Here is a 19,313-nt window from a genome sequence, read left to right on the forward strand (position 1 = left end):
ACGCTATTATTTTGAAAGTAAAGCCTTCTGTTTCCGGTGTTAAACTGTGGTTAGCTTGATGCAGCTGCACCCTGTCGCCTTTCCTCTGCAGTGCAACTTACCTCCACCCACTCAAAACAGTGCGGAAATACCCTGATGACGCACTTGAAAGGAACAGAAAAATAAGTTGTGAGTGGGAGAGGCAATAACATAACTTCTGGCTTTAGTCATAACCTGGAAGAGACTCTGAGGCTGAACTCTGCTCCAAGTTTATTCTGCTGTAAACAGTCTGTAATGTAGAAGATCCAGCTGTGATGATGGTGCTGTTAAGTGTTTGTGACTATCCTAAATCAGACATTCACACACTGACCCACACTACAAGTTTCCCTCCAAACGTCGGCCTTCCAGGCCTCGACCTCGGTGTAGAAATGACAGTGACCGTGTTATCTTCTTTTTTTAAAGTTAATTCTTATTAGTAATTTACTATTTTGGTTCAAATTGACTTCTGTTTTCTTAAATCACAAAATAATTAGAAAAACAGTTGAGAAAAGCACAAACTTGACACTCATAACGTTCTGATATATTCTGACCATAAGAGGGCGCTGTAGGTGAATAAATCAGATTATCTCATTATCAACACTGTATTTGTCCCTTTATAATATTTAGTGACAAGACAGTATCTTCACAGGCTAATTTTCATACAGTTGACCAGAATAAATCATATGTTTTTCATTATTTTATTTATTATTATATTATTCTACTATTATATGTAGCCCTGTATTACCATTATTGCTACACACAAAGATATATTTATAGGAATTTGGTGGAATCAACTAATTTTTCCTCATTATGTTAATGTAAAAGTACATTTTTTAAAATGTATTCAAGTTAATTAAACTTAAATTTTCTTGTATTTATTTTCAGAACATGAGTTCTTCTTTTAACTTGACATGAGCTGAATGAATGTACTGAACAAGGTTCAATCAACTTATCAAATTAAGTTTCCAAAGAAACATGATCATCAAATTAGCAGACATCCCAGCATGCATTTAAAAGTCTCTTGTGACCCTTCTTTTTTTTTAGTTTGAAGAAAATGTTTATGGTCAGTATCAATTCAGTCCCCACCCCCTTACACTTGTTACAGTTGTTGGTTCAGCTTAGTATCTTAAGCTTATTGGACACTTTTTATAAAGTACAGCTGAATTAATATCAAGTTTATTTGACAAAGAAAGTTTGTGATCATTACAAAATTACCAGAACTTGTCTTTTCAAATTCAGTCAACTTAAAATGATATGGCAGCCTTGACACTAACTTTTCTTTTAAGTTAAAACAAAGTTCATTTCATACAGTGTATAATAATGGTAATACTACTACTACTACTACTACCACTACTATTACTACTACTACTAATAATAATAATACATTAGAGTAACCTGTTGCAAAGGCAAAGACTTTACTGATGCCTTCACTTGCTATTGGAAATCACACTTACAAGTTGAGAAAACAGCAACATAATGTATGATAGACGTTAGGATGGTCAGCAGTCAGCAGTTGTCTGAGTTGTCTCATATTGTAGTGGGTGTCAGTCCTGTCACACACGTGCGGGTCCCTTGGGCCCTCTTGTTTCCTACCACAGTCTAAAGTAACACAGGTGCACTGAGTTCATGGCTGGGTGATCAATTGATAATGGAGTCATCAAAATAAAAATATATATGATTGGATATGTCATGCATTGTATTTCATTATGGTTATCATATAGGATATTTATATAATTATATTAGATATTAACATATTTTGTGTCTTCAGTTAGATGAATTACGTAACCATGACCACAGCTGTTTTGAGTTTGACAAATAAATGCACTTGACAGCAATAATGGTATTACCATTGGTGGAGATGGTTAACTATTATTTGAAATAGTAAATTATAGCATCATTGAGAATAAAGGCTACATACAATGTACTGTATATATTTATATATTAGGGCCTGACCCATACTGGATTTTGGGGGACTGCTGACCATTAGGGATTAAAAAATTCAGATACTGATATATTGACATTCTACATTTATTTATATATAAAATCCAAAATTACATCAGGACTCTGAAACAGTAAACTTTCAATTGTATTTTTAATCATCATGAATAACAATAAATTAAAAAAAAAAAAAAAAAAACTAAATAGAACATAGATCAAATTGACAGAAAATGCGGAATATAAAACCAAACTCTAATAATAAATAATGAACCATCTGCATTATGTTCTTTAAAAATAATAAGAATATTATTGGCTGACTGATATATTGGTTCGACTCTAGTATATACTGTACATACAGTCTTTTAAAAATAGTGAGAAACTTGATTTGAATTTTTAAAATTGGATATTTGAAGTTTAGTGTTTTGACAATCAAAAAATTTTACATCACAACATTGAAAATATGAATAAAATAAATCCGGTGTCTGTTTTAAAAATGGCTTAAAACAGCATTTACTATTAACAGACTGTGAGAGGTGGTTGAAATCTCTGGCTAATTAAAAGCTCTCTGCTTCTCTGTTTTCTGTGACAGAAGCTAGAATATCCGAGGAGCCTTTCAATGCATCATAATAGTCCTAAATGGGAGGCCCGTGAGTGGGAGGAGGTTGGCGGTGCGTTTCAGTGCAGTGAGGCGGTGCCTGCCCTGCCAGCTCCAGACTGCGGCGGGCAGAGCTGTTCGTTACAGAAATGGCGGAGGGGGAGTTGGACGTCGACTCGCTGATTTCCAGGCTTTTAGAGGGTGAGTTTGTTACCATACTACATTTATTTTATCCTTTCGTATGCGGCTACAGTGCTCAAATGTTATTTCGCTGTCGTTTTGACACGAGTTGACAGGAAAAAGGGCCGCTTTGCTTGCTAGCTTGTCCCACTGTAGGACTGAGCTGGAGCAGTCCCGTGTGTCGGTAATGCGAATCACAGGCACACCTTTAGTCAAGTTATCTTGAATTCACACCTAATGACGCTTCACTGCTTTCATAAATGTAATTTTGAGGGTTTAAGTGTGCGTTTAAGACTGAATGCTAACAAAGTTATTGTAGGGGGGCTGTTGGTTGTACCCCGACAGGTCGAGAAATGGGGACCAGAACGTCAGACCAACCTCAAAACTAACTATAGATATTTAATGTTGCTTTGAATAATGTCGCAATGCTTGTATTACATCATTAATGGTGTCATCACTTTGACAGGCAGTGTAAAATCACTAGCTAATAAGCTTTTACTCAAGAAAAACCTACATTATACAAGGACTCAGCTTACATTTTCGCAAGATCTTTACAACAAAATACCCCACGGTGGGCGGTAGCTTGTGGTGCATATCCCATCCCATAAGTTGACATTTCTTTTAAAACAAAGTGCACCTTGGTGAATTAACTATGCCGAAATATTCAGCACAAATGTCTGGTCCCTTAAGAGATCTAAAATGTTGTTTTTAATGGGTGTAAATTGTTTGGCCACAATTATAACAAGCAATGGAAACTTTTCAAATGGAGTTCGGCACAGTGATTCTTCAGCTGAAGACAGAAGGCACATCATAGGGTTATGGTGATAATTAAATGTGACTATTCCTGAATGGTAATGTTTACACAAGCCACAGGCTTTAGTGATCTTTCACTTTAAATGCCTAAGCATTTCAAAATTAAGTAACTTCTGTCAACCTTACCCCATGCATTTTGTCAGCCCATAGCCACCCACAGGGGACCACAGGCCTTGGTGATATTCCACTTTAAATGGACTAAACCTGTAGAATTCCTTTCCTGTAAGCATTTTTAAAATAAGTAGCCTAACTTTCGTCAACATTACCCATAGCCAGTATTTTGGAGGATTTATGCAAGAACCCTACTTAAAACAAGCAGCAGTTTGGTGAATGAGGTATGCTGAAAGGTTCAGCACATTTGTCTCGTCCCTGAAGAGATGTAAAATGTTTGTTGTTGTATGTGTGTATATTGTTTGCCCACAATAACGAGAATCAAGGTCAGGTTTTTAAGTGGAATTTGGCAGAAGGATTTCTAAAGCAGGCAAGTCACAAGGTTATGGTGTTTATATGAGGATGTTGCTGAATGGTAATGTTTACACAAGCTACAGGCCTTGGTGATATTTCACTTTAAATGAATCTGCAGAGTTTGTGTCCAGTGTTCTTATTCCTAACTTGTTGTCAACCTTACCCCATAGCCAGTATTTAGGAAGATTTATATATGAGCCTTAGTATTACTCAGTCTTAAAGTTGCCTTTATTTTTGTTACACACAACAGTACATAGATTTAAGCTGTTATCCTACATTAATAGGGTTTACATTAATTCAACTGTTGGAAAACTTTATAGAACTTAAAAAATGTTATCATCATACATCAGTGATAAAATACGTAGCCTTCCCAGTGTGGCTGTAGATTATGATAATTCATAAATGTGCCTGTGATGTGTGTCTATCTACTCAGGTCACTATTACACATTTTTGGATAGATATATAAAATGTTAATGTTGTTATTATTATTATTATTATTATTATTATTATTGTTATTATTATTATTATTATTATTATTATTATTATTATTTAAGTTTTTAGTTAATATTGCATAGAAGTGACTTTCGAAGAAAGCCTTGTTGTTGCTCCTGCACCATTGTTATGTGTTGGGTTGCAGTGGGTGACTTTCTTGACAGTACTAAATAAGGGATCCTGACACAGGTGAGCTGATCTGTCTGTCTGTCGTCTTTCATTCCCTTGAGAACTTGGAGACAGTGTCCCTCTGTGTCCTCAGTAAACATGTGGACAGCTGAGGCAGTGGTGAACAAACATTAGTGATCGATTGTCTGTCACACACACACAGATTCACTGTGCTGAGAATTGCACACGGATACAAACATACACAGTTTGGCAGTGTATGCTAATGAATGAGCACACCGTGGATCAACATGTCAGTAGAACCTAATCATCTGGATTGATTGGGACTTGTTACATAATATGCTTGTTTGCTCTTTGTGTGTGTCAGCTGTACAGCAACAGCAATGTGAGCCTGCATGTCAGCTGGGGTGTAGCTAGTTAGCTGGCTACATATTTAGTTGGTTTTTATGCAGCGACGAGGAAACCTCAGTGGAGGAAATTGGAGGGATTGAGGCCTAAAGGCTTCCAGATGAGAGTTGTGAATATATCCAACCATCCATCTTCTTTTAGCCACTTTCTCTTTCCATCTACAGCCAGTTTATATGTGGCTGAGAGGCTGAGAGGCAGGCCAGGCTCAACACTAATGGTTTCTTCTGATGGTTGATACTTCTGGATCAAAACCAGAGTTTGATGTAAATCTAACCAGTTTTAAGTGAGAAATTTGTCCTTGAAATAGTGCCACTAGACTTTTTCTATACCTTAGTTTGAGAAGTATATAAAGATACTTTAATTAAAAATTCTTACATGCCAATGTTGTCTTAAACACAGGCTGCACAAGAACTTAAAAAGTTCTAAAACTGGCAAAAGTAGTTGACAAAGTGCTCTTTCACTGTTCTGGAGCTTTTGACCATAAGGGCTGGTGTCCACACACTATATATTGTCTGAGGCCAGTGTATTTACACTATACTACAAATACCAGCAACATGGCGGGACACTGGGCATCTATTCTGCACTGAGCCTTGCATGTTTGCCCTTTTTTTTCCTAGTCGTGGAGAGTTGAAAAATGTTCAGTTTCTGGTAAAATGTTGTGTTCATCATTGTCACTTTTGACCCAGCTTTCGTCCTACTTCAGCTCTTGAAAAGAAACAGTGCTACTCACCAAGATGTTTCCTCACCCCAAAATCTCATGAACCCACGTAGTCCAGTGGGTCTGTCCTCTCCTTCCCTCATGTCTCAGCCTTGTTTTTATCCAAAGCAAGTACATTTTTTTTTTACATTCAGTATTCGTTGATTACACAAACTGTCTATGAAATTAGGTACGTACAACTCGGTGTCATTACAAGGTGAAGTTTGCTCAGTTCCAGCTGAACTAATAACTAGAAAACAATTAGTCATGTCAATAGAACTCCAATGTAATGAAACCTCCTTTACTACTCCAGCAAACAGGCCGATCCCTAGTATCAACTTAGCAACAGGAACAATGTTTCGCCCCTGTTCAGTCAGTCAGCCAGTTTACAGCACGGCTCAACAATGAGGCTTACCTGCTTTCCCAGGGCAAGTAAAATGCCATGTCAGGCAAGTAAATCTAGCAACTCTCTTACCCAACTGGGCAAGCGGTCATTTATTATCATATAAAACTGAATATCTTTGAGTTTGGACTGACAAAACATGACATTTTAGAGACATCATCTTGGACTTAAAGAAACTGTGATGAAATTTTTACACAATTTTCTTACATTTTATGGATGTTGCAGCCCTAGATTAAACATGACAATTAACTGAATACATCCACAAACATATTCATTTAATTATTTTATAAACAGCTGCAAGAAACAGGCTAACCTAGCCTTTACAAAAAAAGAAGAGAAAACCTCTGGGAGATGTTATATTTTAATTGATGAGCACGGTGTGCTGTCATGCTGATCTGAATACATTGTAAATTTCTATTTGACCAATGTGATTGCTTGGTTGCAACTTCTTGTGTTGTATAATATGATTAAGCTGACAATTGTGGTTACTTAGTTTGTAGAATATCTAGGGAAAAATGCCTGTCATGATTTTCTAAATCCGAAGCTGACATGTTCCAGAAAGCCTGTATTGTTTGAACATCTGTCAAATACTCAGTTTGCTACTATAGAGGATGAAGAAAACCAGTAAATATTCACATTTTTGGGGAGAGATTTGGTATTAAAAATAACTTAACAGTTGTCAATCTCTTTATTAGCGAATGGTTCTGCTCTAGATCAAAGAAGATGTAGGGATCTGACCAGGCATTCAATGCCAGCTTCCAGTACTTGACAGTTTTCTACACTTTGTACCACTGCCATATTTTGGTCCGTGAAAAAAAATGTATTGAGGTTTGATAGCCAGCCGTATTTAACAAGCTGGAGAAGAATCTGGAAGTGTAAACCAATGTTTAAAGACACAGGATGACAACAATATGACAATTACACAGTATTTGTGTTCATACTCGTGGAGTTATATGACACCTCTTACACAACAAGTGTATTGAGCAGTTCTGCAAACAAAAGATGTTATCACACTGTATCTGGTGGCCAAAGCAGACTTTCTAATGTTTTCTCTTTAATATAAAAACTAATATTAATCTCACACTTGGAGATATAGATCATATAGAGGCATAAACACACAGTCTATCATTTGTGTATCAGTTTATCATCATAAGGGCACTGCATTTATTTTAAGACCTGACCTTTCAACATCACAAAGACCTCTCACAGGCTTTTCCTTACTGATGAAACCATGCTATCCCTCATCTTACTTGACTTAACTAGATTACATCTATAGCCTGCTTTCATTTTGACGTTTGCTGAATGGCCTGTCAGTGGCTTTCCACTGACATTCAGGGAGCTTTTCCCTGAGGTAGGACGGGATTTCCTTAACCACTTCAATGGGAGGCTGATATCTCGCTTCTTCAATGATCTCTGCTGCCAGTCAGGAACCTACATACTCATGCACACATATGGAGAGCTCTCTGATCTCCTACTAAATGTCAACAGGCACAGCTGTCCCTGCTAGAAATTAACCTACCCTTTTGGTGACACACACACACACACGCATGCACACAGAGGGCGAGAGCATAAAAAGGGTAATACAGTAATACAGCTCAGGTGTTTATTTTTACAATCCAATAATGAATTTTAATATTGAACACTGATAATGTGAAGTGGCATTTTAACCTTAGTAAATCATTACCAAATACAAAACATTACATCCCTTAAATTCCACCCAGTGTGTTTATGCTGAGCTGTAAGGCTAAACCTTTGATTTAACAGGCAATGTAATGTTTTATAAAAAGCAGCTGGGTTCTTGGGGAAATTCTGACCTTAATTTAAGACTAGAACTGCAACGATTAATCTATTATTAATCGCTGATTAAATAAGTCAGCCACATTCTGATCATTGATTAATCGGTTTGAGTCATTTTGTTTTCTTAAGAAGACAAAATTCTCTTATTAAATGTGAATATTTTCTGGTGACTCTTCTCCGTGACAGTAAACCGAATGTCTTTGGGTTGTGAGTAAAACAAGACATTTGGAATGTAATCTTGGGTTTTGGGAAACACTGATTGACATTTTTCACCATTTCCTGATATTTTAAAGTAAACAACTATTAATCGATTAATCAAGAAATTAATGAACTATGAAAATAATCATTAGTTGCAGCCCTAAACAAGGCTAACAATCTAAATGTTAATGTTTTTTTCTTGTACTTGTAGATTTCTGGACCACTTGCCTGAAGTATTTTAGTGGCCCCAACACAATATGTCTCCCCTGTATTTGTTTCTTATTAGACTCATAATTACAATAATAGCAAAATGTATAAGTCAATAATGACTGCAGGTTTAGTGATTCTCAGCCTCTGACGCCCCAAACATGGTATTTGGGACAGTTGTACTAAATGCTGTTGTCCTCAAGCTCAAGTCAGTGTAACGTTTCATTACCATAACAGCAGTGGTGCAGAGATTACTTTAAACTAAAAAACATTTTGACAATCAGTTTTCAGTGATTACTGCTAACAGAAATATGCTCCGTGTGATGATGATTCTATTATATCATGCTTGGGTGGGGACAAAAAGTAAACAGGGCAGTGCTGTCTTGTTGCTGCCATCTTGACGAAGTGCTGTGCAGGAGTGTGCAGAACAGTTGTACTTCTGCAGAGCCTACAGAGTATCACATCGTTCAGTCTCTGTTCTCTCTCCAATACTCCCACACTTTGGATGATAGTGGGAGCACTGTTTGCCTATTTAGCCAGAGTTTATTAATATTCAACGTCTCCAAATTGCACCAAAGTTGACAATGGACTTCTTTGGATTCCCAGCAATACATCTGCCAAGTCTGAAGTAGATGGGATGGATGGTTCCTGAAACTGACACATTACTTACATACTGATGGAAATGTCATTAGTTTTACAGGAGTTTGGTCATAAACCAAAGTAGTGGTCAAGTTGAACTCATTGAATCGGGGGATCAACAAAGTCGTGATATTTCTTGCTGTTGAGGCCTTGAATAAGTGTCAAATCATGGCGATGTCAGTGATGAACTCTCAAAAACACTAAAGGCGGTGCCTTTTTGTTATTGCTTGCTGATTTGGATGCCCAAATTCATGCAAATATCATCAAACACTTTTTAAATTAAATTTGCATGTTCTCACTGAGAATGTAATTATCTTTCATTTTATTGGTTTCACAGATAACACTGTCTCTAAGCTGCCTCACTGCTACTGCTGTTACTATCCTTACTTCCAGTTTCAGACTGGAACATCTGCAAACAGAATTACAAACAAACATGGCTGTCTGGTTATATTGTCCGGTTACTAAAAGATATTCTGATCAGACTCAGTGACCATGGGATTGATAAACTTAGATTACTTTGATAACAACATAATTGTATCTGATGTTGTGTATGCATGCACATGCAGCTTGTTCATTTTTTCCCATCTACATCAAAAGAAAAAGTATGTGGAAAACCTAGGATTTCATAGGCAGAATGTTGAGGGAAACACGCATTTTCAAATTGGACATCCACAGGCAGGCACACCCGCACACCCACCCACCCACACACGCACACACACAGTACACGTGCCCTTCAGCAGTTGTTTGGTGGAGAAGTTGACAGGCGTTGTCTAGCCGACAAGCTAAACCTGATCGACTGACAACATGGTTTACAGCCACTGAGGCCTCTTCAGTGGCCTCGGCGTGCGGGTTTCTGGCTTCTCCGGTTTCATTTGTCACTTAGAGCACAGTGACTTGTCATTTGCTGACTTGTGACCAGTCTTGTGAGTCAGAGTTGAAAGGTAAGCAACACAATGGTGTATTGATGAACTCACGAAAGCCATTTGTTCATGTGATTAAAATGGCATTTGTATGTCTGCGTGTGTTTGTCTGGATGTTGCTATTACACAGTTAGAGAGTTTGCATGTTGAGTCTCCAGCATGAGCACAGTAACATCCAGTCGGCTGCACTTGTTCAGTCCTGTCACTGGGTCATGTCGCTCTGTCCCAATGGACTCTAACATAGTTTGCCAAATTGGGGACACTTACAGCTGGGACTGTTCCAGCATTACTGTAATACCACGGCAACATGATGCCTATAGAGACCTTTTTCATGGCAGCCACTTTAGCATGAAATGAGTACACAGGTGTTACCAAAAGATACTAATTAAGGTTCCGTTTCATTAAGAACAAACAGTCTGGGTGCTGCTGTTCTGCATGTTGGAAAGACTCTGCTACCTTAAATGGAGCAGGACCTTAATTCATATCATTAGCAACGCCTTTGTTTACCTTGCTATTTCAAATCAATATGGCTGCCATGAAAAAGGTCAATTGTTGGATTGGGACAATTATTGTATTAGTGGCATAGTGGCTCAAAGTTATAAGCGTTCTCTTTTAAAAGCACTGATGACACTGGTGCCATTACCATACAGATTTTATTTTGAAGGGTCAATTCCATGTTTTGGTTTTTTTTTGCGCAATGCGTTGAGTTCAGCACATGGATCTATTAATACATCTATGGATCAGTGCTGTCACACAAGACAAGTCATTTGTTGATAAGAGGCTGACCAACTCAACCCAAGGCATCATGGGATTGCCAGTGGAAAGTAATAACATGCTAATAGCGACAAATATTTTCCAGACAAAGACACTAATAACTAATAACAGACTTTTCAGTGTTGGCTTTATCATTATTAGGGCTGTGTATTGGCCAGAATCTGGTAACTGTATCACCATACGTAAGTTATGATTCAATATATTGCAATACTGCAAGCAAGGTAATATATTGTTTTTTTTTTTTAATTCTAGTTTTGGGAAAACTCACAAAATAAAGAACACTCCACACACAGTTAATTGCAGTTGCAGTACAGCTAAGTGCAATATCCAAATTGCAGAACCAGAACCAAATTGCAATTGTTTGAAAAAGGGAAAAATGTGTGAGAGAACAGCATTATAATGAGGTACTAAAGTGCTATACAGATGACCTGACCTAAAGATCTTGTTCTCCAGATGAAAGAAAACATGTTTGTTTGGTACAGACCTCAATAAATATCACAGCATCAACCAGTGAAAATGAAAATTGCAATGCAAACCCGATCATTTCCACTAATCGTGTTGCAAATTGCAATTTCAGTCAAAATAATCACAATATGCTTTTGTTACCAAATCATGCAGCCCCACACTCCACCATACACTTACAATCTGAGTTTAGTTTACTTTTTTATGCCGTTAGAAAAGTTAAGGTAGATGATTCACAACAACTGCTATCTCATGGTCAGGGGGTGTAACACAACAACAAATAAAGCCCTGCCAATCTTTGCATGTGTTACATTATCTTGATGTAGTGTTTGTGAGAAATGATACAGTATCACAAAACATAATAGTGTGATACTGGAGTGTATACTTTTGTTAGACCCATAATCATTATGGATTTATCTCACTGCGTCTCTTAAAAGACACTGCAGTTTGAGTGCTTTTGCTGTTTACGGTATCATCGGAGCCAACACTGTAGGCACAGTGATAATGCTATTGTTTCCTGCTCCACTTACATCAGAGCTAACTCCTTTCACTTTTTTAACAGTTGGGAAATAAGCCAATGTTTTCTTGGTCTTGAGAAGCTGCAGCGTTTATTAACAAATCACTCTAAACTGTCAGATTGACAGTTTGCTGCTAACCTTTTCTTCTGCTCCACTAGCTGCACAGTCACTCTTAGCCCACTGCTTGCTATTTTTAATTTTTTGGTGCAGTTGTGGTGAATCGCCATTGCACAGAAATGTGTTGCAAAATCCATACCATCGCAGCTTAACTGGTGTTGAATCCCAATGCAAATGTATTCATGAATCATGACTGTTTAAAAAAAAAACGTTGTCTTTAATTGGCAGTTAGGTGTCTTATCTGAGGTGTGATGTCCTGTCACTACAGAGAGGAAAAATCAATACAGTCACTGCTACATTAGGCAGTACTGCATGACACGGTGGGAAATCGGTGCGTTCTAGTACAACTCTCTAGCATGTTTCAGATTTCACTGCAGGATCGCCACAATCAGTGATGGCACATTTGAGCTGACGTTTCAGTGTTCATAGAAATGCTTCAGTTGTAGCAGCAGCATGCCTCAGCAAGACTGCACATCTCCCTCCCTGCATGTTTGTGTACAGTTTACTGAGGTGTGTTTTTCTGTTTGTTAGCTGAGCTCTCCACAACATGCCCACTCCTTCTCCTTCTCAACAGTTTTTACTATTGCCGCACTCACTTGTGTCTATGTTATCCAGTGATGCAGCTATTGCAGGCCCCGGCTCTCCCAACATGCCCGTGCTAAGCCCACACTACGCCCAGGCTTTAGCGACAACAGGCCCTCTGTCCGGCCTGCCAGCACAGGTGGCCCGTGGGCTTTATGTGGCACAATCAACACCACGGCCCCATACATCAGCCAGTGGCAGGATGGAAAGTTGCATTTCAGAGCCATTTTGGTTTATGGGCAAAGACACCAGGCAGTTGTGAGCCAGTATGGGTACATAAAATCTCCTAAAGAGCAGTCCTCTGTGTACGAGCTGTGCATGTTGTGTTTATTTCCTGAAATGGAATCATCACTGACTGTTGCACAGTTTTTGGACAGTCTGTGTCCACTTTCCATACTATAGGCCAGTAGTTTATTTAGCATTATGTAAGGAATCATAAACGCATGATAAAGTCAGTGGTTTCAATCAAATATAAAGAGTGATGATGAAAGAACATTCATAGGGGCATTCAAGTTTTATACAAGACAAACGTTCCAAAAAAGGTTTTAAATGACATTATTAAAGGCTCTTAAAGCTCTGGTGTCTTGTTTGTGTCTGCCACATGAGCTATATTTTAATGGGCTAACAAGGCTAGCATGGTTTAGCTGACAGACAACACCTGTTCTAGAGCTGCAACAATTAACCAAATAACCGATTATTAAATTAACCACCAACTATTTTGATAATCAGGTAATTTTTTAAGAAAAAGTCTGACTTCTCTTCAGCTCCACTGCCAAAGCTGTCTGGGTGAGACTCTTGCACTTGACAATTTATGTTCTAAATAGGTTTTCATTATGAACTCTGCACTTTTTGTGGGTACTGACCAAGTTACAACGGTATTACTGATCAGTGCCACATTCTAGTATCTGCAAGTGCATCTGGGTCATACAGTAAGAGTTTGGAGAGAGAGAGAGAAAGAGAGCGACATTAGCCCTGCAGCTTGTTCAAGTCACAGTGGGTCAGCGTAATGGCAAGCCAAAAGTGGTCACAAGTGTGGTTAAAGTCAACGCAAACAATACTCCCTGCAATGTTTTTAATGCAAAATGCAAAGCTGGCATGGGTGTCCAGTGTTTGACAGTCTGAAGTCCCCAACAAGTCCCCAACAATCAAGGTGCTGATATTTGTTTAAATGAGAACGGTACTATGGCAATACAAAGTGATTAATGCATGTAATTGCTTCACAATGTGTGAACAGATTGTAGTAAGTTAAAGTGGTACTTGTGTAGTGTGCAGCAGCAACGCTAGCATAGAAATGGAGTGCGCTTCAGTCTCCTCGTGATTAATAAATGTCTAATATCATAGTGTACTGGACTGTGATATTATGGTTGGTTACTTTATTTATTTTATAAATGGAATTCTACTGACTGCTGCATTGTTTTTGTTTTACGTAATTCCTGTATTCATTGTCACATGATAATTTTTTTCACATGCTTAGGTCATGGCTGGCTATTTTTCTTTTATTAAAAAAGGAAAAATGAAATTTGTACAAACAAAAAATGCTGTACACTGATTTATTATTTGATATAGTACCTTTAAACTAACCTTTAACATGAGGGGAGGTCAGTGCTTTCTTTCTTGTTTTAATTCCTTTTAGAGATGCTATTAAATCAAGTTGTTAAAGTGACTTTTTCTGTAGGCTAACTTTTGCTGAACTGCAGCTACCATGGCTGCAAGTGGCAAATACAGGGTATAGTTGAATACCAAAGCACAGTAGCATAGGTGCTGTCTTTTATGCAACAACATCTAGCCAAATGTTTTGCTAACGTCAGCTAACATTTGCCTTCATAAGCTAGTGGTCATACCAGACCATGTAAGGCTGCAGAAGTGTGTTGAACTAGGCAAAAGTGCATTTTATTGCTTATGAATTCCCCTTTTCACTTATAAGAGTTATGTGGTGTTATTTCATCTTTGAAAAGATACATAGTGTGGGATACATTAGTGTACACACTCTATTAAAGCCAGAGTGTGTGCCATTTAATAGGTGTTGGGTGTGTGTGAGAGGTGGTGGCAGGTCTCCAGCCTAAAAGAGTCCTCAAGACTCTGATTTGTTTTCAGGCCTGTGGAACCACTTTCAGGGGCTTCTCTGCCCTGTTACAGGCCTAGGCAGAACTGAAACAAGTCAAACAACAAATAAAGTCACTTTTTTGGATTGAATGATGATACACAGCAATTTATGTGTTTCACAGTGGTGTCACCCGCCTTGTTTTCGTCGGACGTGGAGGCTTACTGCTGTGTTGCGTGGTGTTCAGGCTGCTGGCGTGGCACTCTGTTATGGAAACAACAATGGTGGAGCCTGTGCGGCGGGGACCGTTCACCCCCTGGCACCAAACGTGGCACAGAGCTCACCCAGGCTTTTCAGCGGCCCAGCTAGGCTTTCCAATAAAAACCCTCCCCTCTCCTTCTATTCACTCCCTCGCCTTCTGTGTCTCCCCCCACTCCAGCTTCACTTTTTGCCTACGTCTCTCTCGTTTTCTTCTCCTCTCCATCTCTCCCACTTTCTGCGCCTCCTGTTTATTTCTCCCCCAGTCTCTCCTCTCAATTTCATCCTTTCTTTTGCCCCACAAAGATGTCCATTCACCCGTGGCACTTAGAGGCGAACAAAACGTCCTCTGAAAATGCAAAGCCCGCACAGAAATGCCATCACAGTCGGGATTTCTGCCTTAAGATTCGCTCCCGCTCTCCTCGCCAGAGTTACTTTGTGTTTCTCGTTCACTGAGGGGTCACTGTTTTCCATCGCCCCTGTGTGGGAGCGGGCTAGATGGAGGAGCGGAGGGGAGCTGCTGGCGTCATGCCCAGTTGGAAAGAATAGAGAATGGAGGTGGAGTGCTAAAAAAGGTCTGACAGGGCATCTTTATTGGCGCTGCAACGTGCAGCAGCGACTAAAACATGCACAGTCATACCTGCTTAAAATTCATGGCTCAGCTTGACCGGTTAGAAGTTCTTTTGTATATCTTTGCTCGGCAATCAGAGAAAATGAAAATCATGTTATGCAGTGACTATTAAACTTCATCATGTGGCCAGAGACATGACTCCAAATCCATGCTGATGTTTCTCTGCATGTGCTGGATGTGGAAATGAGCAACTGTTTGCAAACATGCTCACCACAAAGACTTTCAGGCAGTAGATATTTGGTCTGTGTTGTTTATGGCTGCTTGTGCTGCCACCAATCAATTAATTAAGGTTTAAGTACTTTTTTTTCCTACTGAATTGTGTTTGTAGCAGAGAGTACTGAAAGCTGGCATTTAATGTCTTATGGGGTTTATTATCTTGTTTTCCTAAGTAAACATTTAAAAGGTAGGTCTAACATTTATTTATTCATTTTGAACGATTCTTTAGGGAGTTTTACTGTATATCTTTACAAGAACCTGTTAAGAAGTTTTTGTTTTGATATTATTAGATATTATTTTCATTATCGATCATTTTCTCAACTAATTGATTAGTTGTTTGGTCCATAAAATGTCAGGAAATGTTAAAAAATATTTCCTCAAATGGTGCGTTTGGTCCATAACCCAAAGATTTTGAGTTTTATTTTATAGATGAATAAAGAAACTACAAAATATTCACATTTCATAAAGTAAAATTAGGGAATTTTGCCATTTTTTTCTTTATCAAATCAATGGCTCATGTCAGCATAGTTGGTGAATATTTGACAGTTAATCAAAACATATTGACATTAGTTTTAAAATTTTTGATGCAATATCCTGCTTTTGGAAACTTGCATAAATGGTCTTCCTGTTATATAGAGACCTTGCACATTTCAAAGATTCAAAAGATTTGTCAAATAAAGACAAAATGAAAGAACCTGCAACAAATATGCAACAGGACACAGCAAAGAGGAACAAAATAATAATGTGGTGATAATTGAAGCATCATAGTATTGAAACAATCTCAACCAAAATGTATTACAATCATCACAAATGTTTTTCATTGTAGAGCTGTCCCTTTGTAGAACAAAAGTAAGTCAAAGAACAGAGTGAAAAGTGCACTAACAGTGTGACAGTTGAATAATTGAGTGATAGGGGTCAGCCCTATTTTTAAGCTCAGTATATTGCGCTGACGTCAGTGTGTGTTGTCTTGTTGATGTGAATGGGCTTACGCAGCTCTTTGCCAGTGCAGCTGACAGCCGTTACATTGTTGTGGACCTTCACTCGCTGACGGAGTCCCGGCCTGTGCCTGGCTGGTCTTGTTCTCTCTCTATCACAACAACTAGAGCCTTGAAGCGCTCCCTCTTTGTCCCGACTGACTAGGCTACTTCCTCCTTCCTCCATACAGTAGCGCCCATATATGGTCATGCCTTCAAGAAGTAATCTGTCTGGAGTTCACTTATCTTTCACTCTCTCTCTCTCTCTCTCTCTCTCTATGTGGCTCTGTTCAAATGAACTGTGCTCTTTTAAATTAATGGAAAAATAGTTGACCTTCTTGACCCTAGCAAGAAGTTTGTAACCAGTGAAGCAGAAGAGATGATGAAACCAAACTCCTTAAGATTTGTTAAAAAGCTTGACATTTCTTGATAAAATGTCTTATTAAGTGGATAAAGTTCTTTTCGTCAGTTAAGGTCAAACTGCTGGCTGTTTTAGGCTAAAACAACCAACAAATAAAAAGTCAACTCTTCAACCTCTGTGACTCTTTAGAGAGCTGCTGGCAGGCCTGGTGCTGCCTTTCAACTTACTTAATCTTTTGACTTTATTTGGAAGACAAGTCATTTTGCTTGTGTGTTCAGAGCATGTCAGGTTGTATGTTGTAACAGCTCTGGTGTGGTTCAGTGTGCAATAGCACAATGGTGGGTTGGGCAGTACCCAAATATTTAGTGAATGAATTAACTTGCCAACTGTAGGCAACTGGACTTTAATTCAGGGAACACTGGCTCATCTGTACTGAGAAAGATCAACTACTGTAACAAAGGTTAGCCAGCATTGTTGGGCAGGAGAACACCAAGACTATAGAGGCTTAGTAAAGAATAGTTAAACAAACTGTCTCAATTACTGGACAAGAATAACGCTTCACAATTCATAACGTCAACACCAACAGTTTTGCCCTGGTGATGCCAGTTACTCTACTGGTTTTGTCCAACCAAGAGCCAAAAACCAAAAGTTCCCTGTTACATAAAACTTAAAACCTTTTAACATCTGAGCGTCTGAACCAAGGTTCATGTTTTTGTAACATTTGATCCGTTTAGTTTTTGTTTCACATTGCTATTATGTGAGCACATTAAAGAACTATACATGACATACTTTCATCCTGATGTCATCTACGTGAGCTGTCTCCTTCTAGTTGACATTGACATTTGTAGGCAGATGTGCATCTGATGTCTGTGTTGTCAGTTCAGCTGTTCTCTCTCTCTTTTAGAAAATGACTGGAAAGTATCAGAATTTTTTTGAGTTTTTCCAACTGACTCTTTATAAAGTCATCAGATGAAATGGCAGTTAAGCATTTTGTTTCCTCCTCCTCCTGTGTGCTACATGGCTCTTTTTTCTTCTTCTTTTTTTCTTTTCCTGGTTCTGACAATGGCCTACCAGAACTTCCTGTAATTGGTCTGGAAGGCTTACCTGACACACCACATGGTTTGTTACACAGAACCATCTGGGAAGTCATCCTTAGAAATTATCTGGAAAAGGGCAGCCACTTTCAAAACACACTTGTCATGTGATTTGATGAACCATCTGTCTATCAAGTCTTACACAGGCTAGGTTCAACCAATCAGATTAACACTTCTATGGATGCTTCTCACTGTTGTCATACCTAAAACCATGCCTGTAGCTGCCACAAGTCACTTCTAGGACTCTGATTGGCTGCATGGATTTTGGTGTGGACACAAACGGATAACTTGAAGCCTGGCAAGATGGTCCTGCCAGGACCATTTTTAATAGTTGGCACATTGATTTCATTTTCAAATGAGTTGAGTCTGACAGCATCTGCAAAATCTAAACAATGAGTAATGAAGGCCCATATAGCCGGCGCTATAGAGGTCTGAAGGGTCAGTGAGCTGTCTGGAATGCAGAAATCACTCAGCAGAGGGGGGTATGAGGCAGAGCTGTCCTCTGACGTCAGCATAGTTCAACGGTGAGGCGGAGGAGGACGATGACCCAGGAGTTCAGCCTCAGCCAAGAACGCAACTAAACGAAAAATGGATGAAGAGTGAAAGACGGGGAATGAAAAGGTCTGGGAAAGAGAAACAGACGCAGAGAAGGTCTGCTGGCAGTGCAGTGATCTCCCTCTGATCGAGCTAGAGAGAAGAGTCGGTCTGAAGAGGTCAGAGTGTGACCAAACTCAAATTGAAAAGCTCAGGCAGAGGGACGCATGCACCTGACCAAATTAGGAGAGATGAACTGGAACAGAGATGATTCTCAAAGAAGAGATTTTCTCTAATGTTGCGTAAGAACCAGCTGGGAAAAGCAAGTGGAACACGAGTTTCCCCTAGTCCAGATGAGGCTGTTGTGAAGTGAACCTCGACAGCTGTTGTAGCCAGGGACCTGCTTCAGTCTCCCTGCTGCCACTGAGAAAGCAGTGACTCTAAAACACGTGTTTGGGTCGTCTGTCATTGTCTTTGTGCGAGTCTTCTTGCTCGTGTTTACATAGACTTGAACACAGTCAGCAAACAAAATATATTTCTAGATATGATCAGTAGTGTAACACTGGTTCTTCATGGTTCTCTCCCGTGACTTCATTGGATGCTGTTGGGTTGGTTCAAACAAAGTGGATCTGGGGAATTTTGTGTCGACTTGCTTGAAAATAAATAGCATTAATGTTAGTTGATTCAGGAGATGAATTGAGTTGTGGATTCACCCTTTTTATATAACAGACTTTTTCATCTTCGTCCTCGGTGTGAGGTATCACATACTCTCAAGTCAAAAGGCTCTAAGTGAAGTCACAAGTCATTGCTGTTTAATTCCAAGTCTAGCTGCAAGTCTTTGCTTTTTTTTGGACA

At 39.0% G+C, this 19,313-nt stretch overlaps 1 protein-coding gene across 1 annotated transcript in view; it reads left to right on the top strand.

Moving 5' to 3' along the window:
* The first annotated feature begins 2,591 nt into the window (after nucleotides 1–2,591).
* The window catches only part of LOC146306205 (serine/threonine-protein phosphatase PP1-beta catalytic subunit-like), a 34,511-nt gene continuing 17,789 nt past the window's right edge, over nucleotides 2,592–19,313 (top strand). Inside the window, exon 1 of the mRNA XM_084711536.1 lies at nucleotides 2,592–2,752. Coding sequence (XP_084567662.1) covers nucleotides 2,701–2,752 — 52 coding nt within the window. The 5' untranslated portion in view covers nucleotides 2,592–2,700. The remainder of the gene's footprint in view (nucleotides 2,753–19,313) is intronic.

The sequence above is a fragment of the Lutjanus erythropterus genome, chromosome 23 (genome assembly GCF_056507025.1).
Source record: "Lutjanus erythropterus isolate fLutEry1 chromosome 23, fLutEry1.hap2, whole genome shotgun sequence".
In the NCBI taxonomy this organism is placed as follows: Eukaryota; Metazoa; Chordata; class Actinopteri; order Lutjaniformes; family Lutjanidae; genus Lutjanus; species Lutjanus erythropterus.